The sequence below is a fragment of the Schistocerca cancellata genome, chromosome 1, assembly GCF_023864275.1.
Source record: "Schistocerca cancellata isolate TAMUIC-IGC-003103 chromosome 1, iqSchCanc2.1, whole genome shotgun sequence".
Classification (NCBI taxonomy): Eukaryota; Metazoa; Arthropoda; class Insecta; order Orthoptera; family Acrididae; genus Schistocerca; species Schistocerca cancellata.
The window spans coordinates 600,960,028-600,985,544 of NC_064626.1; the positions used below are offsets into that span (position 1 = coordinate 600,960,028).

General features: G+C 41.6%; 2 protein-coding genes across 4 annotated transcripts in view; one reads left to right on the forward strand and one right to left on the reverse strand.

Moving 5' to 3' along the window:
• Window positions 1-21,719, reverse strand: part of LOC126182350 (DNA repair protein RAD51 homolog 4-like) — a 110,939-nt gene extending 89,220 nt beyond the window's left edge. The window contains exon 1 of the mRNA XM_049924842.1: window positions 21,347-21,719. Within this exon, the coding sequence (XP_049780799.1) occupies window positions 21,347-21,490 (144 nt within the window). The 5' untranslated portion in view covers window positions 21,491-21,719. The remainder of the gene's footprint in view (window positions 1-21,346) is intronic.
• Window positions 21,720-21,902: 183 nt separating this feature from the next.
• LOC126182312 (helicase domino) overlaps window positions 21,903-25,517 on the forward strand; it is a 425,840-nt gene continuing 422,225 nt past the window's right edge. For 2 of the 3 annotated variants that reach the window (XM_049924841.1, XM_049924840.1), the window contains exon 1: window positions 22,277-22,600. In XM_049924841.1, coding sequence (XP_049780798.1) covers window positions 22,421-22,600 — 180 coding nt within the window. In that variant the 5' untranslated portion in view covers window positions 22,277-22,420. Of the gene's footprint in view, window positions 22,035-22,276; window positions 22,601-25,517 lie in introns of those variants that run through there. The other variant, XM_049924839.1, reaches the window with a different exon arrangement.

The window sequence follows — 25,517 nt, forward strand, 5'->3', positions numbered from 1 at the left end:
CAAATAAATATTCACTAAATAAGCTATAAATAAGTCCAGTATAGACACACTAGCTCGGTGAATTTATTTTGTCCATTCACAAGAGAGAACTAGATAGGAATGCTGGTGAGGTATAATCTGTCTGTAACTGAAAACTGAGTAGGATTCATGACGGGGTAGTCACATTTCCGGGAAGAATGCTATGCCTAAGAATCAATTTACCTTTAGCAGTGTAGAACGATATGCAGAGATTTGCTTAGAATGTGTCCATTTGTAATTCTTGTGTTAGTATTATTAATAACTCATATTTGTTTTCTATGTAATGTTACTACACTTTGTTGGGAATAAACATCCAGGGCACATCTACAACTGTGTCACCAGTGATTTGTAAGGTGGGCAGTGGCAGGGTCAGTATAGCTTTGTGATACACCCTTTAGTGACTGTTTGTGACAGTGGTGTAGAGAGAGTGTGGAATAGCCTATTTGCTCTTCATTTTGCATGCCTATAAAGGAGGGAACCGGCAACCGAATGTCCATCTGGCTGCCATCCAGCACCCAACCCCCCCCCCCCCCCCCCCCCCAATTCCATACACACCCAGATCACAAGTTCTCCCTTAATATGGTTCTACCGTTCTTAGGTGTGGTACATATTGAATGTTTGTTCTTAAATCACTTTAATTAACAATAAAAATTAAGTTTGTACCATTAAAATACTACTTTTAACAGTCTTTGCTTCTTTCATCCTCTGCAAAGTGGAAAAAATTAGTTCTAGAGAAAAAATTATAGCACCTTTTTTGTAGAGAATTTAATGTAGTTTAATTTTACAGTGGGCAACATTTTTGCTAAAAGTTATGATTTTTGAGATATTCAAGAAAACATAAAAAGTACCTACCCCCATAGTTACACTTATCGGTAAGCATTTTTAGCAATTACATGAATTTTTTCCCAAATTTTGCCTCATTGTCTGGACTAAGGCAAAGCACACAGAAAATGAATACCAATTCACTGTCTGGTGCACCGGACAGACAACAGAACATCTTCGGATGATTCTAGTGAGAATGGACAACAGACGGGGTGCCTAGAACTGTCCACTAATGGGGAAGGCAGTCAGAATAAATAATGGACCCATTCACACTACTAGCTACGGCATAATCACCTATGGTAAGCCAACATACACCCACAAGCGACAACATCAGCAAGCACCTACAAATCAGCAACACTGACTGCATATGCCAGCTGCTATTAAGGCCGACCAACAGGTTACAGCAGGGGAACCAACAAGCTCACATACTAACGCATAAACATACTGCAAACACTACTGTACACTGTGAATCCAATATATGACATATCGAACTCTAAAAATTGATGAACCTTACTGTTACAGGTATGCTAACACTGACCAAGAAGCCAACAACGGCCATCCAGCTGCAGCAACTGAGTAACAACACTGCACAATGTCAACGGTATCTGCCTGCATGATATCCACCACTAACAAAGCCTTCCTTTGCATGACCTGTCACAGGGAGCAAGAAAACCGCTACTGTTCTTACAACCAAATCCAACTATCGCAGAGGTCTTTTTCCATTCACTATTTCTTGGGACTTTTTTTCCCTCTGCCCTTCAAACCGCTACCCTTCGTTCAACTTTTGACCCAATCTATTACACGTATTAATGGTTAGTCATAACCAGACATACACAAACATCGCAGTACCCACATCCTGCAAGACCTCACTTAGTGAAAACTAATCAACATGCAGAGGTGGCAGTAGACCTTTTGTGTTGGCCATCATGCCTGTGTGGACCAGAAGGGCTCCACCCTATAGGAAAACACTCAACCAGCAGTTTTAGGTAACACTTCAAAATATTGTGCACAGACAACACCGATATCCAGGAGAACAACCAACATCTCAAAATGTCAAAAGCAGCCTGAAGAATACATCATCATTACTGCTGGTAGCTAACAAAAGTTCCTTAAAGCCCAAGTACTTGTAAGACAGCCTCAGCTGTCTACACAAAAAACTAGTGAAGCAACTGATATTGTGAAGCAGCCTAGCTCTATCAACAGAGAGGATGGCTCAAGGCATTCGGCGTCCTTGTTGCCAGTAGTTGTGAGTGGTACCTTGTGAACAGTCACACCACACAGTGCTGCAATCTTCCAAAAAGAGGGGGGAAGGGACCAAACTACAAGAGCATCGGTCCCTTGTTCCTAATAAAACAATGCCACAAGTGTGATGATAAAACAGATGAGACATATAACACAAAACAGGAAGAAAGAAAAAACCACAATAATGAAGGAAAGGCAACGAACACTAAAAGGAACAAAAGAGGACAAGAAAACAACAGAGAGATGCTAGAAACAGAAGAGAGTAAAACAAGAAAGCAGATTAAAGTGGCTGGCTGACCATGAGAATAAAAAGGAAAAGCCAGCCACTCTACAACACATTAAAAAGGTAGGGAGCTGGGAAAGTTGAAAGTCTGCTGAAGAACAGCTAAAATTGGGCAGTCCAGCATGAGGTGGATGACTGTCATTTGGGAGCCACAGTAACACAGAGGTGGGCCCTCACGACGGAGTACGTAACCATGCATTAGCCATATATGGCCAGCAGAGGACAACTGATTCCCTGCGAGAGCACCACATGGAAGACTTCCACACATTCGTTGTCTCCTTAATGACATGCAGTTTGTTGTGCGTACTGTTATGCCATTCCATCTCCCAAAGCCTGAAAACCTTGCAGCGTAAGACATAAAAGCCTGAAAACCTTGCAGCGTAAGACATAATGCAGGTCAGATTCAGAGATGCCCATCTCCAGAAGCGTTTTCCATATTGCCTGTTTGGCCAGCCTGTGGGCAAGTTCATTGCCCGGGATTCCGACATGTCCTGGGGTCCACACGAACAACACTGAATGACGAGATCATTCCAGGGACTCCTGGATAGACGCTACCAGAGATATGGCCGCCAGCTCTGCAGTGAAAACACTGCAGCCATCTGGCAAGGAGTGCTGTTCAATATTTCCTCCATTAACATAAGCAAAGCCTATGTGACCATCAGCCATCAAGCCTTCGGTGTAAACCACGTCAGGGCCCTGGAACAAGTCAAGAATCGAGAGGAAGTGACAGCGGAGAGCAGCGGGGTTAACGGAGTCCTTAGGGCCATGCAAAAGGCCCAGACGAAGCTGCAGCGGAGGCGTACACCACCGAGGCATACGTGAATGGACCACAAGCAGAGGTGGTAAAGGGAAGGACTCCAGTTCTGAGAGAAGGGACAGCATGCAAACCGCAATCGTTAGACCTGACCTGGGCCACCGATGCGGGAGATGCACCACCGCAACTGGAAAAGGAGACGGTAATTCAGATGCTCAGGAGAACTACGAATGTGTGCAGCGTAACTAGGCGAGCAGTTGTGCACATCTGATCTGTAATGGAGGGACCCCGGCCTCCACCAGTAGGCTGGTCACCGGACTTGTCCTAAAAGCTCCAGTCGCTAGTCAAACCCCACAGTGGTGCACAGAGTCGAGTAAACGCAACGCTGAGGGGCACTGCCGAACCATAAACCACACTCCCATAGTCAGTTCGGGATTGGACAAGGCTCTGCAGAGCTGCAGCAGTGTAGAGCTATCTGCACCCCAATTGATGTTGCTCAGGCAACAGAGGGCACTAAGGTGCTGCCAGCACTTCCACTTAAGCTGATGAAGGTCAGGAAACCACATCAATTGAGCGTTGAAAACCAGTGCTAAGAATCGATATGTCTCCACTGCAGTGAGTGGATCATCATGAAGGTAAAGTTCTGGGTCTGGATGAATGGTACGACGCTGACAGAAGTGCACGACACGACTTCACGGCTGAAAACTGGAAGCTGTGGGCTAGAGCCCATGACTGCACCTTGTGGATGTCTCCCTGTAGGCGCTGCTAAGCAATACCAGTACTGGAGCAGCAATATGAAATGCAGAAGTCGTCTGCATACAGAGAAGGTGAGACAGAGGGCCTGACAGCTGCTGCTAGACTGTTAATGGCCACTAAAAATAGAGAGACACTCAATACAGAGCCCTGTGGGCCTCCATTCTCCTGGATATGGATGGAACTATGGAGGCATCAACTTGGACATGCAAACTACGAAGCGACAGAAGTTTTGGATAAAAACTGGGAGTGGGCCTGGAGACCCCACTCACAATTTGGCAAGGATATGATGTTGCCAGGTCGTGTCATATGCTTTACGTAAGTCAAAAAAGACAGCAAGCAGGTGTTGGCATCTGGAAAAGGCTGTTCAGATGGCATACTCGAGGGACACAAGATTATCAATGGTAGAGTGACCCTGGCAGAAGCCGCCCTCACATGGGGCCAGTAGGCCAACAGACTCCAAGACCCAAATCCAACCGCCAACACACCATACGCTCCAGCAGCTTACAAAGAATGTTGGTGAGGCTGATGGGTCGATAGCTATTCGCATCAAGCAGGTTTTTACAGGGTTTGAGCACCGGAATGGTGTGCTCTCCCGCCATTGTGATGGAAAGATGCCATCGCACCAGATCTGGTTGAAGATGACAAGGATATGTTGCTTGTAGTCAAATGAGAGACGTTTAATCATCTGGCTGTGGGTCCGATCCCAGCCCAAGAGCTGTCGGGGCAATCTGCAAAGGCACTGAGGAGCTCCCACTCTGTAAATGGCGCATTATAGGATTCACTGTGGCGTGTAGTGAATGAGAGGACTTTCCCTTCCAGCCGCCATTTGAGGAGTGTGAAAGGCTGGGGGATAATTCTCCGATGCAGAGGCTTGAGCAAAGTGCTCGGCAATCGCGTTTGTGTGGTAGATAACACACCATTTATGGTAACAATTGCTGGGGTCTGGTAACCAAAAAGACGTTTGATCTTTGCCCAGACTTGGGAAGGTGACTTATGGTACCCAATGGTCGAGACGTATCTCTCCTCTCCCAACACTCCTGCTTCCATCATTTGATAAGTTGGCGAACACGGGCATGGAGCCGTTTAAAGGTTATGAGGTGCTCCGGGGAAGGGTGCCGCTTATGCCACTGTAGAGCTCACTGACGCTCCTTAATTGCTTCAGCAACTTCCAGCGACCACCAAGGGACTGCCTTATGCGGGGGACACCCTAAAGAGCGAGGGATCACGTTTTCTGCTGCAGAAACAATTGTTGTAGTCACCTGCTCAATCATAACATCAATGTTACTGTGTGGGGGAGATTCAACAGTAACAGCAGAGGTGAAAGTTTCCCAGTCCGCCTTGTTTAAAGCCCATCTGGGCAGGTGACCGTGGGCCTGATGCTGAGGTAGTGACAGGACGATGGGAAATGGTCACTAGCACACAGGTCGTCATGTATTCTCCAGTGGATAGATGGGAGAAGTCCTGGACTGCAAATTGATAATCAGTGGCTGAGTAACTGCCATGAGCCACACTGAAATGTGTGGCAGCCCCAGTATTTAAGAGGCTGAGGTTGAACTGAGACAGTAAAGTTTCGACATCTCTGCCTTGGCCAGTAAGCACGGTGCCACCCCACAGGGGGCTATGGGTATTAAAATCTCCCAAAAGTAGGAAAGGTTTAGGGAGTTGATCAACCAGTGCAGCTAATACATTCAGGGGTACTGCACCATCTGGAGGAAGATACACATTGCAGACAATTATTTTCTGTGTTGTCCTTATTCTGACAGCCACAGCTTCAAGAGGGGTTTGAAGGGGCACACTGTCACTACAGGCTGAGTTTAGGACATAAACGCAAACTCCACCTGACACTCGATTATAGTCACTACGGTACATGTAATGTCCCTTATAGTCACGGAGGGCAGGGGTACGCACTGCCGGGAACCAGGTTTCCTGGAGGGCAATGCAGATAGCAGGTGTAAAGCTTAACAGTTGCCATAGCTCAGCCAGGTGGTAGAGAAAACCACCGCAATTCCACTGGAGGGATGAAGTTATCGTGACACTGAGAAGGCATGGAACATTCAATGAGGCAGTTTACACCTTAGAATCACCGCTACCACTGGCTTTTTGCCTGAGCAGTCTATATCCATTGTGTCTGAGAGTCTAGCGAGATCTAGGTCCTCAGTGGATGCCAGAATCTTCATCCCTCAAACACAGAGCTTGTAGGTAGCAGTGATGTGGATGCCACCGCAATTTCCTTGGTCTAGGGGTCTTCTTTTGGATTTCTCTCCACTGCTCCTTGGGTTTCCCTGGCTGGGGGGACTTCACTGGCTCAGTCTCCGGGACTGAGGATGAGCGTGAATCCATATGATAAGCCGCCTTTGAGCTCTTAAGCCACTGGTGAATGTCATCTTTCCCACAAGCAGAAACCTGGGAAGGGAATGACCACAGGGACCTCTTCCTAGCAAGAGAAGTCGAAGAAGAGTTACTCTTCTCTGGCTTAGAAGTGGGGATGGATGTCGCCGATGGGCCGATGGTTGGGGTGGGGGGGGGGGGGGGGGGGGGGGGGGTGTTGCTCCCGAAGCAGATGGTGAGGGAAATGCCCCCCACCATCAAGGGGGCAGGGCGTCCAGAACTGTTGTACCAGCAGCTTAAGATGATGTCATATGTACAGGATGCAGGCGTTCAAATTTTCTCTTAGCCTCAGTGTAGGTCAGTCGGTCCAGGGTCTTGTACTCCATGATTTTCCTTTCATTCTGGAGAATCCTGCAGTCTGGTGGGCAAGGCAAATTGTGCTCTCTGCAGCTGATACAGATGGGAGGCGGGGCACACGGATTATTGGGATGTGATGGGCGTCCACAATCTTGACATGTGACTCTGGAAGTACAGCGGGACGACATATGGCCAAACTTCCAGCACTTAAAGCACCGCATCGGGGGGGGAGGGATATAGGTCTTTGCATCACAGCGGTAGACCATCACCTTGACCTTCTCGGGCAATGTATCACCCTTGAAGACCAAGATGAAGGCACCAGTGGCAACCTGATTATCCCTCGAACCCCGGAGGACACGCCAGACAAAATGAACACCTTGACGCTCTAAGTTGGCGTGCAGCTCATCGTCAGACTGCAAAAGAAGGTCCCTGTGAAATATGATACCCTGGACCATATTTAAGTTCTTATGGGGCATGATGGTTATAGAAACATCCCCCAGTTTGTCACAAACGAGTAGCGCCCGTGACTGGGCAGAGAATGCTGTTTTGATCAAGACTAACCCAGATCTCATTTTGGACAATCCCTCCACCTCCCCAATCTTGTCCTCTAAATGCTCAACAAAATACTGAGGCTTCATCATCATGAAAGATTCCCTCTGGAACGTGGTACCAGGGCAAATAAGATCTGCTGCCATCCTTAGCCTGATGTTCCACCCATGGTGTGGCCAGGGAGGGTAACGATTTGGGATCGTACTTCTGTGCGTTGAATTGAACTTGTGAATGCTTAGTGACTGCTGGTGTTTCACCACCAGCAAGAGATGATGGATTACGCTTCGTGTGTCATCCGCCCTGATGCCACCCACTCCGACCAGGGGCCCTCCCCACAGGTGCCACCCAGTTGCAGCAAAGGCCACCTGGCAGGATGGCCATTGCCAGGAGCCCCGATGCCCCAGGAATGGGCATCTACCCCTTCGCATACGTGGGGAGTTAACGGCACAGGCATCAGCAGAGGGCTAGAGCCAACAGGGTATATGGTAACCCCACCACAACGGACTGGCTACCGTGCTGGGTATCAGGTGCAAAGATGTCCATGGTCATCATCAACACAGAAAGCGACACCCAGGAAGGTGTCCTCACCTAAGAGATGGAGAATGAGCGCGACTGAAATGCAATGACGAGAAAGTGGGCTAAAGATCTCAATGCACGATGGACACGATGCACCATGTAATGCACCCATCCTCAATTGGCTCGCTCTTCGGGAAAATTTTGAAGAATGGAGGTCAAACCCTACAGAGGACCATCACATAAAGGCCGAATCGTGTGAAACTCCTTTTAGTTGCCTCTTACGACAGGCAAGAATACCTCGGACCTATTCTTACTCCCACTAGGGGGAGGGGGGGAGGGGGGTGGGGGCTTTAAAGTGCTCCAGATGGTGCAGAACTGGTGACAGGCAGTCATGTGTCCCTACTCTGCTGACGCAAGACTGTACTATGAAGTGATGTGTTCAAGCACCAGTCAGTTGTATGGAATTACTACAGTAAGATGGGTCAACTTGGAGATATGACAGAATAATAGAAAGGAGCTACGGTGTTTGGAATGACCCATGACCACACTGTGAAACAAAGTTGCCCAATTTGTTGGTGTTGATGCATCAATGTGGACTATGCAACGTGTCTACGAGTATGGTATACCACTCACAGCCGTGAACATGATGTGACACAGTGGTTATAAAAACACCCTAACTGATAGGGACTGGAAGACAAATGTTACACACTGCCAATGACAGTCTGTTTCAAACCTGACAGGAATTCCTGCTGTAAGTAAATGCAGTTTCATCTCAACCGCTTCTGGGCAAACATGGTAAAGGAAACTGAATGCAATGAACATGAAGTCAGGTACCTCGGAAAAAGCCACTGCTCACAATGGCGTATCAGGCTGTATATCTGCAATAGGCCAAACAACACAGAAACTGGACATTAGTTAATGAGGCATTTAGTGTGGTCCAGTGAATCACGCAAGGCATCAAGTGCCTTCACAACCCAAAGAGGCATTTGACTCACAGTGTGTGAAGGGTGTAGTTCATTTTTCAAACAGCTTAGGGAAATTCAGCCAGGTAATATTAACAGCGACTGCCGATATTTCGGCGGGAGCACCCCCCCCCCCCCCATTTTCAAGGCAAACTGCAAGGGACAGGCACTGTACAGGCAAATTTAAAACCTCGGTTCTTGGACTAATGCAGAAAAAATAACACACACACTGAACACTAGTGCCACCCAAGATGACCAAAGTCAAAGATATCCATAGTGAGACTACGAACTAGCAGGTGGGGTAACATTGACTCCATCCCTCTGTTTTTTTGACAAGGGAGAGAGAAGGATTCCAAACATAGTTTAAACAAAAACTTTGGTCATCTTTAGTGGCACTAGTGTTCAGTGTGTGTGTGTGTGTGTGTGTGTCTCATCTTTCCTGCATTAGGCCAAAAACTGAGGTTTTAAATTTTTTGCCTGTACATCGACTGTCCGTTGCAGTTTGCCTCAAAAATGGCGGGGTGTACTCCCGCTGAAATATCAGTGGTTGCTGTTAATATTACCTGGCTGAATTCCCGTAAGTTGTTTCAAAATTGTATATGCCAGGAGAAACTCAGGTCTCACGGTGTAGTTTATTGATTAATTGCTCTACTTTTTAATGGTTCAGTATTACCATATAGCACAAATTGTACAAGAGCTATTGAACAAATCAAAATGAGCATACAATTACATTTACTATCTGCAAAAGAGAATGAGGAAACAGTAATATATAACATCAGCAAACTAAGGAGGCAAATTAAAATTACATATGTATTCTTACAGTTGGAGTTCATCAGCAATTGTTTAAGGGACATTTATTTCTGCATATTCAGAAATTCTTTTACAGAATAGATACATTGCTTTATTAGAAATGCCTTTAAGTTTTGTTTTCAGTATGGGATATGTGGTGGCAATTTTTATTTCCTCTGGTATCTGATTGCGTAGTAAGACATCAATGTTAACCATGATCCTCTGATAGGGTGATGTTCTGGAATATATTTGATAACCCTCTGTACAGTAGTAGTTGCATACATTCTAGATCTGCAACAATGGGTGAATAAACATCGAACATTCAGAACACCTAGCTAAGTAAAGTGAAGCTTACAGGGTTCCATTTCTTTAAGGCTAAAAATTATTCATAGAGCTCTTTTCTGCATTGTAAAAACATTTAAGCTAAGTGTCTGCAGAAAATGATACCTTAATAAAGCATTGAGTGGAACTGTGCTAGTATTGATATAGAGACGATGAATGAAACATGTTTGACTGTCAAGAGACCATTGTGTGAAACCTCTCGTGGCTACCATTGCAGAATACTGTCAAATGATCTTTCACAAAACCCAAAGCAATTCTGGTCGTATGTAAATGCTGTTAGTGGCTCCAAGCTTAGTGTCCAGTCCCTAGCGAATGAAACAGAAACCAAAATTGAAAGCAAAGTTAAGAGCTGAAATGCTTAATACTGTTTCCAAGTCTTCCTCTGCAAAAGAAAACCAAGGAGAACTGCTCCAGTTTAATCCTTGTGCCACTGAAAATATGAGTGAAATAAGTATTGGTGGTGTTGAGAAACTGTTTAAATGGTTAAAATTGAACAAAGCTCTACAACCCTATGGAATCCTTGTCAGTTTCTGTACTGAATTAGCAATCGAGTTAGTCCCTCTTTTAACTATAATCTATCAGACCCCTCGAACAAAAAACTGTGTCCAGTTCTTGGGAAAAAAGCACAGGTCACACCTGTCTACAAGAAGGTACTAGAATATCCTTGTTTTGATTTACTACAAAATCTCACAACATATTCTGTCTGCACACTCAAATTTCCCTGATCTGAACCCAACTGAAAACATCTGTGGCACTATCAGTTGTTAGCTCACTGCCCCCAAATCACTAACCCATAATTTACAGCAAATGTGTGACCCGTGTGTAGACACTTGATGCTACATAAATCCCAGATGTACCAAGGACTTGTGGAATCTGTGCAACACAGAATTGCTGCTCTACTGCACTCTAAAGGTTGACCAACACGCTGTTTAAACAGGTTGCCATAATGTTTTGGTGCTGTAGTGTATGTGCTGGCTCAGGGTTGCTTAAACAAGCATAACAAAAGGGGTTGAAAAAGTTTCCCCAGCGGCTATTTCTTCCCAAGTGTTTTGCCTCAGCATTGATTCACCTTCTCCATGTATAGACCATCTTCTCATAGAAATAGCCAAGACTGCTGACTACCAGTTCCCAAATCCCACTATTGTATTTAACAGCAACAGCTGCAGCATGCACAAAATTTGTGGTAATCGAAGATCAGTAGTGCTGACCAGTCTGCAGCTCTGGAACTGTGGATTCACAAGATACAAAACCAGTTACGTTACTTGAGGCAATTTTACTTCTATTTATAGCAAGTAGTTTATAGAAGGTATGCATGTTATGCATTTCTCACACTGACTACCATAATAAAGAAAATAATAAATTTTTGACAATATAATGTAATCCAACTACATTATATTTCTCACGATGAGGCATACAAATAAGAATTACAAGGGCAATATATCAATAAATTATATGATGTATGATAGTAAACTAACTCTGTTTTCAAGTTTGCTAACAACTATAATTAACATCAAAAAGTTTTAGGAAACTAGTAATTTTTACCCCAAGTTTTTGGGTTGCCTTCTCTAACACAAATCTTATTTTGTGTATCTGCTTCAACTCTTATATGGAATTAGCAAATTTTTAGCTCAACAGATTAATGGCACAATCCAAAATCCAGCCCCACTGTGAATGCTGTTCTCAAACACGAGATGAGCTGGTTGCCATTCATATGTAGCTAGAAAATTGGCCTGACTACTGTCAAACAATTGGCAGCTGCTGCGAATCGGTGTGCTGGAAGAGGTCCCGAGAGTCGTGCACCTGTTCCAGAGTTGCGTCAGAACTATCCTCCCCTGTGTATCCCTGTCTCCTCTGCAGAAAGTACAGATCTGCCATTACCCATCCACTTGCCTGCGAGTGGTGTGTCAGTGGTAGAATTAGCATCCCGTACAGGGTGACAGGGACCAGGAAGGACTCAAGGTGTTGCACCGAAACACCCCCCCCCCCCAATCAACAAGTCACTAAAACTGAAACTCTCAGCTACTGGGAGTCACTTCACCCGTTTTGAGGAAACTTGTTTTGTCCAGTGTCAAGAGGGAGCAAATGCAAAAGGGTAGGGGGGTCTACTAATTGTTGGCAATTCAAACATACGATGAACGACGGTACTCCTCAGAGAAATGACAGCAAGGGACGGAAAGGACACCAGGTGCACTCAGTGTTTATGCCTGGGAAACTCATTCAATATGCTGAAGAGGCTATTCTCACAGCCACTGAGGGAACAAGGTGAAATCAACTGTAGATTGTGGCACATGCTGGAACAAATGATGCCTGTCGTCTGGGTCACTCTCGGGTCATTCCAGTGACCAGCAGAGAAGGTTGAGAAGACCAGGCTTGCACATGGAATTGCAACGAAGCTCACAATTTGCAGTACTGTCTGCAGAACTGATTGTGGTCCTTTGGTTCTGAGTTGAGTGGAAGGACTGAACCAGATACTTTGAAGGTTCTGTGACTAGCTATGCTATGACTTCCTGCACTTGCGCCATGGGGTTGAGATTTGTAGTGTCCCCCTGAATAGGTCAGGGGTTCACTACACAACACAGGCTGCTACTCAGTTAGCTGCCTGTATGTGGGGTACACACAAGGTTTTTTTTAGATTAGGTGACTCTCCATCCAATCCAGATAATGATAGCTGTAGGAAGCCCAGAAGTACCAGTGTAAGATCTAAGATCATACAAATGCCTCCCACAGGTGAGAGTATGAAAATCATAATGGTAATCTGCTGAAACTTTTGCAAGAAAGTGCCAGAGTTTGAAATGCTCATGAAAAGCAGTCAAGCTCACATAGTACTAGGTACAGAAAGCTGGCTGAAACATGAAATTGATTGTAGTGAGATAGTTGGGAAAAATTTAAGTGTACATCTAAAGGACTGGCAAATGGAAAATGAAGGTGGTGTATTTGTCCGCAACAGACAAGAAACTAAAATCCACCAAGATATAAATTGAAGCTGCATGTGAGATTATTTAGGCAAGATTCAGTATCAAGGGGTGGGCATAAAATGTTGATTGGATCCTTTGATCGCCCATCAAACTCATCTTATGATGTAACCGAAAACTTTAGAGAAAGCCTCAATTCACTCAAATGTAAGATCCCCAGTCCCACTGTAATCATCAGTGGATACTTTAATCATCCACCAACCAACTTCAAAAATTACAGTTTTGTTAGTGATAGGTGTGATATGACATTGTGTGAAACAATACTAAATACCTTCCCTGAAAACTACCTAGAGCAAATAGTTAGGAACGCCATTCATGATGGAAACATATTGGATCTAATGGCAACAGACAAACTCGGCCTCTCTGAGAAAGTCCACATCGAAACTGGTATCAGTGAACATGATGCGGTGGTGGCAACAATAATTACCAAAGTACAAAGGACAACTAAACCAAGCAGAAAGATATATTTCTGTAAACTAGATAAAAATCAGTAGTGTCATTTCTCAATGAGGCACTTTAAATTTTCAGCACAGGGCAGGAACATTTAGAGGAACTATGGCTCAAGTTTAAAAGAATAGTTCACCATGCACTGGATAAATATGTACCCAATAGAACAGTCCATAATGGGAGAGAACCTCTATGGTATAGTCACTGTATAGAAACAGAGATTACTGAATAATAGGTGTAAAACACAAAGCATAGAGCTACAGACAGAGAGATGCTGAACGAAACATGTTTGGCTGTCAAGAGAGCAATGCGTGATGCCTTCATAACTTCCGTAGCAAAATACTGTCATGTGATCTTTCACAGAACCCAAAGATGTTCTGGTCGTATGTAAAGGCTGTCAGTGGCAACAAAGCAAAGATGTTCTGGTCATATGTGGTTAGTGGCACCAAAGTTAAGTGTACAGTCTCTAATGAATGAGACAGGAACTGAAATTGAGGTTAGCAAAGCAAAAGCTCAGATGCTTAACTCTCATTTTCAAATGATCCTTTACAAAGGAAAACCCAAGAGAAATACCCCAATTTAATCCTCATACCACTGGAAAGATTAACGAAGTAAGTATTAGTGGTGTTGAGAAACAGCTGAAATCATTAAAACTGAACAAAACGCCACTATAGGCCGTTGTTGGTAGTTGCCAGAGGCGAACAAGAGCTGTGGATTTGTATATCCGCAAATGGACGTGCAACTGTGGAGCAACTGACTGCCTAGACGAACTGAGTAGCTACTAACAGTGTCTACTCAGTGAGCATTCAGCGAACACTGTTGTATATTGCATCCGCAGCTCGCGCTTGGTTCACGCACCCATGCTGACCGCTGTTCATCAGTGATGAAGGCTGGAATTTGCACACCGACACCACAACTGGACGTCCACGTTTGATGCTGTATCAGGCAAATGGCTGTTGCTATCAACAACCCTGCAACAACTGTCAGAAGGGTCCAGACCAGAGGAGGGAATGTTATGGTCTGGAGAATGCTTTTGTGGCATTCTCTGGGAGATTTCATCATTCTGGAAGGCACACTGGATCAACAAAATTATGCATCTATCCTTGGGAAACATGTCCACCCCTACACGCTGTTTTTTTCTTCCTTGACATGATGGCATCTACCAACACAAAAACGCAACATGTCACAACTCGCAGTGGTGCATGGTTAGAAGAGCACAAGGATGAGCTTACCATATTCCCTTGGCCACCAAAATCCCTGGATTTAAACCCAATTGAGAATCTGTGAGACCACCTCAACTAGTTGTTAACGCAATGGATCCTCAAACCTTGTGCAGTTGACGACGGCACTGGAGTCGGCTTGGCTCCACATCTCTGTCAGTTCCTTCCAGAAACTTACAGGCTCACTTCCAGCACATTTGCATTGCAAAAGGGGATTATGCAGGTTTTCAATAGGTGGAGACATTAATGTGACCGGACTACTCACTAACTGTATAGACCATCCAGTTACTTTTTAATTCCGATGGAAGTTATTTCTACTTCTACCATCTTCATTTTTTATGTACTAGCTGAATGAAACTGTAGTCTATGTTTGTATGAAACGTCTCTCAGAATCGAAATTGGCAGCTCCAGACAGCAATTTGCTGTTAGTTGTTTCAGAAGCAGTTTGGAAACAAACATCTGAATCACACTTTTAAATGTGTCAACTAGTTTCATATGTTATGCCACTTTAGATTTTGTCTTAGCATGATTGAGAAATTAGTGCTCTAGAATTTATGGGAAAGTTTTCAACATAGCTCTGTTTATAGTTCTCAGAAATATTTCAAGTAAAGATACCTACTGGTGCCTAAACTCTGACATTTGAAGGATCTTGGAAGAAGAAGGTACCCAGAGCCATACTTTGCAGCCAAGAGGTCCTCATTTTATGAACTATAGCAACATTGTGAAATGGACAGATGGAAACAATTGATTACAGAACCTAAGAACAGGTTATACTTTCCAGCCAGTTATTGACATTGACAAAGTTCACAAACTGTACTGAGAAGTAAAACTGGTTATTTTATTAAAGTATCTTAATCACTTTAAAAAAATACAGTTTTCCTTTGAAGGATAAAACATACAAGTCAAATCAGAAAGATGCATCGAAACAGATCACAACAAATTACGGTGAGATTAAGAAAGTTCACAACTTCAAGTGCCTCAGGGAGATGAAGCAGGCAACAGGGAAAGAAACATACGAACAGAGAAATCAAAACAAAACTAGAGCCTTCTGGAAGACTGGAAACATCTTCAACAAATCCCGTACATCACATAACATAAAAGTGACACATTGCAACATTGTCATCAAGCCCAAAGCATTACATCTATCAGAAATGTTGGTCACAGAGCACAAAGGTACCTTGGGCCTAATAAGACAGGATAATGATACAGACTGCGGAGTAAACAAGAGACCAAACAGATATATCTGTTTAGAATCTTGCTTAACGAGCAGCTCCCATAAACACACAATCCGCTTAATGAGCAAAACAAACTGTAAAAAAATGACTCGCTTTGTGTTTAGTACATACTACAGTATGGGTTTAGCATTCCTCCTGCTACCATCTTAGTGCAGCTTGTGGTCTCAACATTTTTCTAAACTTATGTTCACACATTGTTTTCTTGTGTGTAAATTTTAATAGCCTTCGTAGAAATGTACCCGAAGATAAAGCTGTAAGAAGACAATCACAAGAGAAAGAAAATGACCTCAGAAATGAAACGTAAAAATTACTGAAAAATGCGAACGTGGTGTGAGCATTGCTGATTTAGCACACACATACAATCGATCTATATCAACTATTTGCACTATCCTCAAGAACAAAATAAGGAGATAGATGCTTCAAAGAGAGTGACAAGGGCATCTAAACAACAGTTTCATATTCTGGACGATATTGAAAGATTGCTCCTTATATGGAGAAATGAAAAGCAATTGCGAGGTGACACTATTAATGAGATCATCATTTGGAGAAGGTGGGGATGATTTTTGCCAACCTCGTTGAGAAGATGCCAGGATCATCAGCTGCCAAAGAAATGTTTAAAGGAAGCCATGGATGGTTTGCGAAGTTTAAGAGAAGAACCACCATCTACAGCATCGTGAGGCACAGAGAAGCAGCCAGCTCTGATACAAAGGCGGCAGAGAACTTCATCAGCAATTTCAAGATGCTCATAGATTCTGCAGGTTATTTGACACAACAGGTTTTTAATTATGACAAGATGGGTCTAATCTGGAAAAATGATAACGAAGCATACCTTAATAACAGCAGAGGAGAATGCACTGCCCAGTTACAAGCCAATGAAAGACTGTCTTATACTGCTATTTTGTACCAGCGCAAGCAGCAATTTGAATATTAAACTGCTGCTTGTTTACCATTCAGAAACTCCAGGAGCCTTCAAGAAGTATAAAGTCCAGAAGAGCAGGTTAAATGTGATGTGGAGGTCCAACAAGAAGGCTTGAGTGATCTTTATTTGTGATTGAATCAATGAAGTGTTTGGTCCTTTAGTGAAAAAATATTTGCTTGAGATGAATCTGCCACTCCAGGCCTACAGGACCTCCTCCTTGAAGAGTTTCAATACATCAATATCCAATTTTTCCTCTCAACACCATTCTGTTGCTCCAGCCTAAGGACCAGCAGACTATTTCTAACTTTAAGAAGCTCTACACTAAAGCCCTCTTCGAGCACTGCTTTGAGTTGACTGAAGCTACCAATCTCACCCTCAGAGAGAGTTTTGGAAATATCACTTAAACATAATTGCCAGCACAAAGATGACTGAAAAGGCATGGGAAAGTGTTACCAAGATAACTCTCACTTCTGCTTGGAAGAAGTTTTCGCCAGAGAGCATTGTTGAATATGACTGAGGCTTTTGATTCAGTACCTTTGGAGCATGTAGTCAACAAGATTGACCCTCTGGCCAAGAGCATGGGACCAGAAGTAGATAACAATGATATCGATGAGATTGTGGAAGTTCACAACAACCAAGAAATGACCATCAAACAGCTTATGGAGTTGCAGTGTGTTTTATAGCAGGAAGATGGGGAGAAGAATTCTTAAGAAGAAGAGGAGGAGGAGGAGGAGGAGGATATGGTAATCTTCTATCCTTTCGTCTTTCCCTCTCCTTCCCTCTTTCCTGATGAGGCAACCGTTGGTTGTGAAAGCTTGAATTTTGTGTGTCTATCGACCTGCCAGCGCTGTTGTTTGGTAAGTCTCATCATCTTTCTTTTTAGATATATTTTTCCCACGTGGAATGTTTCCCTCTATTATATTCAAAGTATATAGTTTAATATGTATAACTTTCTTTGGATAAATGGCATGAATAAGATGACAATTTTAGCACTTTTTCTTCATGGAACGCAACACTGTATTTTACATTAATTTATATGAGATAAACTGTTTTGCATAAAAAGTGTTTTGCACTATGAGTAAGATTCTGGAATGAATTATACTCGCCATGCGAAGTTCCACTGTATAAAATAGTACATGACATGATGAAACATCAACTGAAATGTTATGGGCATATGAAAAAGGATGCCACACTCAACAAACTAAACAGATCTTGTAGTACACAGAAAGCATTTATAACATAACCTGGATCAATGAAGGTGCAGATCAGGAGCATGTAGAAGAACTATGGCTCAGCTTTAAAATAATAGTTGACCACACTCTGGATAGATATGTACCCAGTAAAACAGTTCATAATAGGAGGGAACCTCTATAATATACAGTCACTGTAAAGAAACTTCTGGAGAAACACACATTACATAATAGATGTAAAACAAAGTGTAGGGCTACAGATAGAAAGATGTTGAATGAAACACATTTGGCTATCAAGAGAGCAAACAATTTGTGATGCCTTCAATGACTACCATAACATAATATTGCCAAATGACAGTTCACAAAATCTAGTAATGAGACAGGAACTGAAATTGAGGGTAGCAAAGCACAAGCTGAATGCTTAACTCCATTTTCAAATGTTCCTTTACAAAGGAAAACCCAGCAGAATTGCCCCAACTTAATCCTCGTACCACTGAAAAGATGAATGAAATAAGTATTAGAGTCAAAGGTGCTGGGAAACAGCTGAAATCATTAAAACTAAACATAGCTCCAGGCTTCGATAGAATCCCTGTCAGATTCTACACTTAATTTGCAGCTGAGTTAGCCCCTCTTCTAACTATAATCTACTGTAGATCCCTCAAACAAAAAAGTTCTTTGAAAAAGACACAGGTACACCCATCTACAACAAGGGTAGTAGAAGTGATCCATAAATTACCATTAAATATTCGTGACATAAATTTGTTGTAGACTCTTAGAAAATATTCTAAGCTCAAATACAAGGAGATATCTTGAACAGAATGACCTCCTCAATGCCAACCAGCATGGATTTTGAAAACATCGATCATGTGAAGCCCAACCTGCGCTTTTCTGACTTGACATACTGAAAGCTTTGGATCAAGGCAACCAGGTAGATTCAGCGTTTCTTGATTTCTGAAAAGTATTTGACTCAGTGCTGCACCTATCCTTATTGTCAACACTATGATCATAAGGGGGTACCAAGTGAAATTTGTGACTGGATTGAGGACTTCTCGCTAGGGAGGACACAATGTGTTATCTTGGATGGAAAGTCATTGTCAGATGTAGAAGTAACTTCGGGTACGCCCCAGGGAAGTGCATTCAGATCTTTGCTGTTCATGTTGTGTATTAACAAACTTGCAGGCAAAATCAATAGCAAAATCAGGTTTTTTGCAGATGATAGTTATCTATAATGAAGTACTATCTGAAAGAAGCAGCATAAATATTCAGTCAGATCTTGATAAGATTTCAGTGTGGTGCAGAGACTGGCAACTTGCCCCAAATGTTAAGAAAGATAAAATTTTGCACTTCATAAAATGAAAAACCATAGTATTCTACGACTATAATATCAGAGTTACTGTTGGAATCGGCCAAGTCATGCAAATACCTGGATGAAACATTTTGTAGGCAAATGAAATTGAATGATCTCAGGTAGGTTCAGTCATGTGTAAAGCAGGTGGTAGATTTCGGTTTATGGCTAGAATACTGGGGAAGTGTAATCAGTCTACAAAAAGGATTGCTTACAAATTACTTGTGCAATCAATCCTATAAGATTGCTCAAGTGTGTGGGACCAGTACCAGATAGAACTAAAAGGGAATACTGACCATATACAGAGAAGGAATACTGACCATATAAAGAGAAGGACCATGAATGATCGGAGTATGTCACAGAGATACTGAATGAACTGAACTACATAACACTCACTCAGACGGGAATTGTGAGGATAAGAACAGAATAATTATTGCAATCCTAGAGGCAGTCAAAGGGTTATTCTTACTGTGCTCTAAACGTGAATGAAACAGGAAGAAACCCTAGTAACTGGTACAATGGGACATAACCTCTGCTACGCAGCCAACAGTGGCTTGGAGAGTATAGCCGTAGACGTAGGGCGAGACACCTGAATGATGGTGTCATAACAAACTCAGATATACAAGGCAGACAAATATTCACTCACAAAATAATGAAGTGAAAATTCAGCCAAGAGGTCAAGAAATTCAAGACCAGAACAACTTTGTCGGCTGACAGCAAGAAAATCCATAATGAGAAGATGAAAGAAGCTGGCACATTTAGTGCCCTATATGTGTATAATAATAATAATAATAATAATAATAATAATAATGATAGTTTAATAAGAAGTCAGATGCATTTTTATGTACCTGTTGCCCAACAAACAGTGTTCTAGGTGATGAAATTCTCTTCAGATTCAGCACTGTCAAGCGCTCTGAGCCGAGTACTCCCACATGACAGTCACGACCCAACACTGACTGATAGGCAATCAGCTAAAAGCTTGTAGATTTTTAACCCCTTGACGAGGGTAGAAGCTCAAGAAAATTTTATCAGATTAGATTAGATTAGATTAGATTTACTTTCATTCCAATTGATCCGTAGTGAGGAGGTCCTCCAGGATGTGGAACATGTCAGAAAAACAACAATACATGACAAATATTTACAACTAAAACAAATAAGATAATGTACCATTCCACAGGTCCCAAGTGGAATGATCGTCATTTTTTAATGAACACTAAGAGTCATTTTACAAATACTAATGCACTGAATTTAAAATAAAGTTTTTTATTTATTTATAAGGTAATAAACATGTAATACAACTACTGTAATACTTATTTACAATGAACACATTACTGCACTGAAATGGTGCAGAAGTTAGATTATACTTACACACAACACACACACACACACACACACACACACACACACACACACACACACACACACACACACACACACACACACACACACACACACACACACAAATTTTCAGTGAACACATTACTGCACTGAAATTGTGCAGAAGTTATGTTGTACTTATATACAAATCAGTTGGTTTTACTAAGAAATTCATCAATGGAGTAGAAGGAGTTGGCCACCAATAAATCCTTTAGGCTTCTCTTAAACTGAATTTCATTGGTTGTTAAGCTTTTTATGGCTGCTGGCAAGTTATTGAAAATGTGTGCTCCTGAATAATACACACCTTTTTGTACAAGACTAAGTGACTTTAAATCCTTGTGAAGATTATTCTTATTTCTAGTATTGATTCCATGAATTGAGCTGTTGGTTTGAAAAAGTGATATATTTTTAATGACAAATTTCATTAAGGAAATCAGTATATATCGTTGTGAAATTGTGCATTCATACGTAGTATTCTAAGTGAATTGTTATCTCCTTATAATCACTGCATAAATATTACACTGACACTACAGAACTACTTATTGCAAAACCTTTCAACATAGAAGAAAAACAGCAATGAAATCAAATCCACACCCCCAAAAGTGAAGCAATGATTATACCTATAAAAATGATCTCTGCAGAATAGCTTCAGAAGCCATTTGGTATAATGGAATAAACTGTTGCAGATATAATCCTTCTAACATATGTTAACCTAAAAATTAAAGAAGAACCTGCACAGGCACTGTAAAATAATGGAATATGGTAGTTTTTCTGGCAATATTGCTATTCTTGTATATAGACACTTGTACATGCAAATCTCTCATCTGACACAGTGTGAAATCATTTAGCCTTGCAGTATAAGACAAAAAACACAAAATCTCGATTTTTTAGAATCTTATTAAGAAAATGGTTAAGTACCCCACCTTAAAACTTATTTTCAGAAGAGCAGCCAAATATTCCGGTTCTTGCTCGAGGAATGCAAGTACAGTACATATTTTCCTTTGATTTAATGTTTTTAATATGCTATCAGTTAATAAATGTGATAACCGCTTGTTTAATCTCGGCATTACAATAAATGCATACAAAAATACAAGTCCTACTTCATTCAATTCTTTGAGGTTCTTTAACAATTCTTCAGTTGTTATGCATATATATACATTTCTCTATAGTACCGCAAAACGAACGATATTCAGTGACACAAGAAATATCTAAACATATTCGTTTCCTTCACCAGTTTACATTAACCGCGGACAATTTTAATGTTGTTCTGTCAAAGTTCCCACTTCGCAGTACTTCCTTTTCAACAATTGGCACTCCCGTCGAGTTTACACAGAAGACAAGCGTCTACGGCTGCGCCCCTAGTGAATAAATGGTGAACCAAAAAACCCAGAGTAGTATGTTGCTGTTAGCAGAATTTGTCGCCATGTTGAGAGCGGGCGTTGCGTATTTGGATTAAAATGTTTGAAATGACCATTAAATCCTTAGCAATACCTGCTGTTCTCGGCTCAGGTCGTGAAACTAAAACACTAATTTAATATTACTAAGCGAAAATATGCAATACTTCGTGGACGATGTGTACAATAAGCAACAAAACATAGTGCTAACATAATGGTGAGTTAAAGGGGGAAGGAAGCAAATACCAATATGGCGGTTAGACGGACTCGATTTCTCTTTGTGTTCACGGAAATATCTAAAAATCGAAAAAGCGCTTGCAACTAAATCTCACTGTATTGTTAGATCACTAAAATTATTTAATGAAATTTAGGCAGTCAGTTTATTAATTTAATTTCATTTTACAGTATTTAATACATCATGGTTGTATTACCACGATATTAGGTTATGTGAATGTTTTTATAAATTAACAAAACAACAAATGCTTTGTGGCAGTGGTGTTTACAAATACTCCAGTGTTTTTCTCTTATATAATGAATTTAACATGAATTGTGTGTTGTGTGCACTTTGTTGTAACACACCTTGGACAACCAGGAAACTGGAAGATGAGTGATCATCAAGGTGGGGTGGGACCACAACCGCCCTCGCACTCACTTAATGTGGGACCCGGACAAACAGTGAGATTACAACAAGTTTTAACTACGGGAACGACACAGAATTTGAATGTGTTATCGTCGAGGGGCCAGCAGTTCGTCATCACCTCACAAGTCCCAGGATTGACACAGGTAATTAGTGCTGATATGAGTGAACACTGTTTGTATACAGTGTACCGCATTATTGCCAAATAAGGTTTCTGCAATTTCCCAAGTCTGATGTGTTGACGGAGGACATTTAAACGACTGCAAACATTTTTTATCTTAAGCTGGAATCAAGCCGAAAAGTTACAAAAGCCGGTAACGAAGTGAATCTAAATGGTTTTCAGTTTCAGAGCACTGAGCATTTATTAAAGTATCAGCATCTGTAAATAGTATACTTGAGTGACTTACGTTCCAGTGAATATCTAAAAAAAATTCAAGTTGTATCACGCAGCAATGCTGCTTGAAATAGTTTTGACTGATGATAGACTTAGGAGTCTTTTGTGTATGTTGGAAATGTAAACAAAGTTTTTGAGCGTCAAGATAAATAGCACCAAAGAGAATTTTTGTTCCACTTATTTATGCTGGAAACTGGCAGATACAGAGAATAGCAACATGGTAACACATTACACGATTTATTTCGTTTTTATGTGCTGCTATTTTGTGTGTTTTGGAAAACGACGGTAGCGCACACAAAAAGACGGAACTAATTATTGTTTTTGTTTTGTGATGAAGTGTGTTGTGAAGAAGAAATGAAAACTTGTTGCATTGCAAATCACTGGACACACACACACACACACACACACACACACACACAAGACAAATGGAAACAGATAACTTGTTACATATTAATATTTATTTTTATGGTTAGTTAGAATGCTTACTGCTGTTTAGAGGTGCATATATTTTGCGCTTGTTACACTACAAAAGAACTTTGTTAAATGTGCTTTAGAAAATCTATAACGGAGTGCTGGGAGCGCTTTCATCATACCTTTTGTCAAAGTTATAGTTAGTGTGGTTCTGGCACCTACAAAAGATATTTTACAGAAATTTTAAAGTGTAATATGGGCCTTAATGGACTACCCATACATGACATTTTAAATCCAGCTACTCCGTTCACTTGTTTAGGCACACAGAGTGAACAAATAAGTATGCCATGAACTACTACATTTCTTTCATACTGAGGAAAGACCATAATTGTGTAATGTTGTGCATTTTTCTACACTTTCCTACATTGCTGCGAGAACTTAATTTTAAATAGCTTATGCTAAAACTGTTGAAATATCTTGCAACTGTCTCAGTTATATGCAAACTGTTATTTAAACATGCAGTACATTTGGAAAATGGGCAGTAGTGCATAAAATTGTTGGTACACTTTCATGTTGCCCGAGCATATATAGTGTGCTAGGCAATTATTGACTAACAGTATGTTATATCTATCACTTTTTTTATGCATCTGTGCCGCCTTCAGCATGTCGATGGTCAGTTTATTCTTGCATATGCCACTGAATGAGCTTGTGCAATGCAGTAACACTCTTGTACACTGTAGAAAGTTAAATGTTGGCTAAATTAGAACAAATATCCTAGTTCTTTGTTCAGGAAGCTATGAGAATTTATTTTCCATTGATATCTATTGACTACAGTGGAAGCATATTTTTGGCTGGGAGATAACAATTTCATTGAGTTGCCAAAGATAACCAATGTTAATGAGAAATAAATGTTCTTACAAAGTATTTGTGTACCCCAGTGTCAACGTTTGCTTAACATTTAATGGACTTTTTACTATAAAAGCTAAAACTTGTGACTTAAGAAAAGCTGTATTACATTATAGACAAATCTCTGACAAGTATTTTGGTGTGTGTGTGTGTGTGTGTGTGTGTGTGTGTGTGTGTGTGTGTGTGTGTGTGTGTGTGTGTGTGTGTGTGTGTGTGTGTGCGCGCGCGCGTGCGCGCGTGTGGGGGGGGGGTGTGCATGTGTGTGCACATGCCCGTATGTGCGCCTTGCAAATTTGTGACAAATAAATGTTGTTTAGCTGATACATTGTTTGATAATCAATTTCCCGATCTGTAGAAAGTATGTATGCGTAGATAGAAAGAGCTTCCCAGATGGACAGGGGTTGGACAAAAATATGGGCACACCCACGAGAAATGCATACTTGAATGTAAATGCAGTTGCTAGCCAGCCCTACAGGTTCTGCTGTTATATTTGACCGTGAACAGCACCTGTACCATGGCCTCAATACATTGCAAGTGTCAGTCATAATCAGAATAGTGTTCTGTGTAGTTTTGAGTACATTGTGTTAGGGTTAAATGAATTCTGACATTGACAAATGGTTGATGTAACCAAGCGAGCCGAAGTGTTTCTAGAGGAACGTTATCAAAGATTTGTACTGCATACAAGGAAAACAGAAAAACATCGTCCATTGAGTTGCAAAATGGGTGAAAATGCGCATTGAGTGATCATGACGAGCGGTCATTGAAGATGTTTGTGACGAAAAATAAGGGGACAACAGCTAAAAAGTAACTTCCAAACTGAATTTCACATTTGCGAACACTGTCAACAGCAAAATTAAACATATGGGGCTCCGTAAACAGGGAATTACAAGACAAGCTGGAATTCTGAAACCACTCATCAGTGATGCAAATGCTTCTAACAGGAAAACTCGGTGCCAAAGCCATACAGCCTGGGCTATGTAGTGATGGAAGAAAGTCATTTGGTTGGGTGAGTCTTGTTTCACACTTTTTTCAACTTCTGGCTGAGTTTGTCCCCCAAGAATGAAACATGTCAGGGGTTTGGTGATGATTTAGGCATCCATATTTTGGTATTCCATGGGTTTCACAGTTGCCGTGAAGGTTGCATTACTACCAAGGATTATGTGGCCATTTTGGTTGATCAGGTCCATTCCACAGTACAGTGTTTGTTCTGCAATGCTGATACTTTGTTCAAAGGTAACAGGTCTCCTCTTCACAAAGCTTACATTGTCCAGGACTGGTTTTGTGATCACAAAGATGAATTGTGTCATCTCTCGTATCTGGCAGTTACCACATTTCAATATTATCGAGCCTTT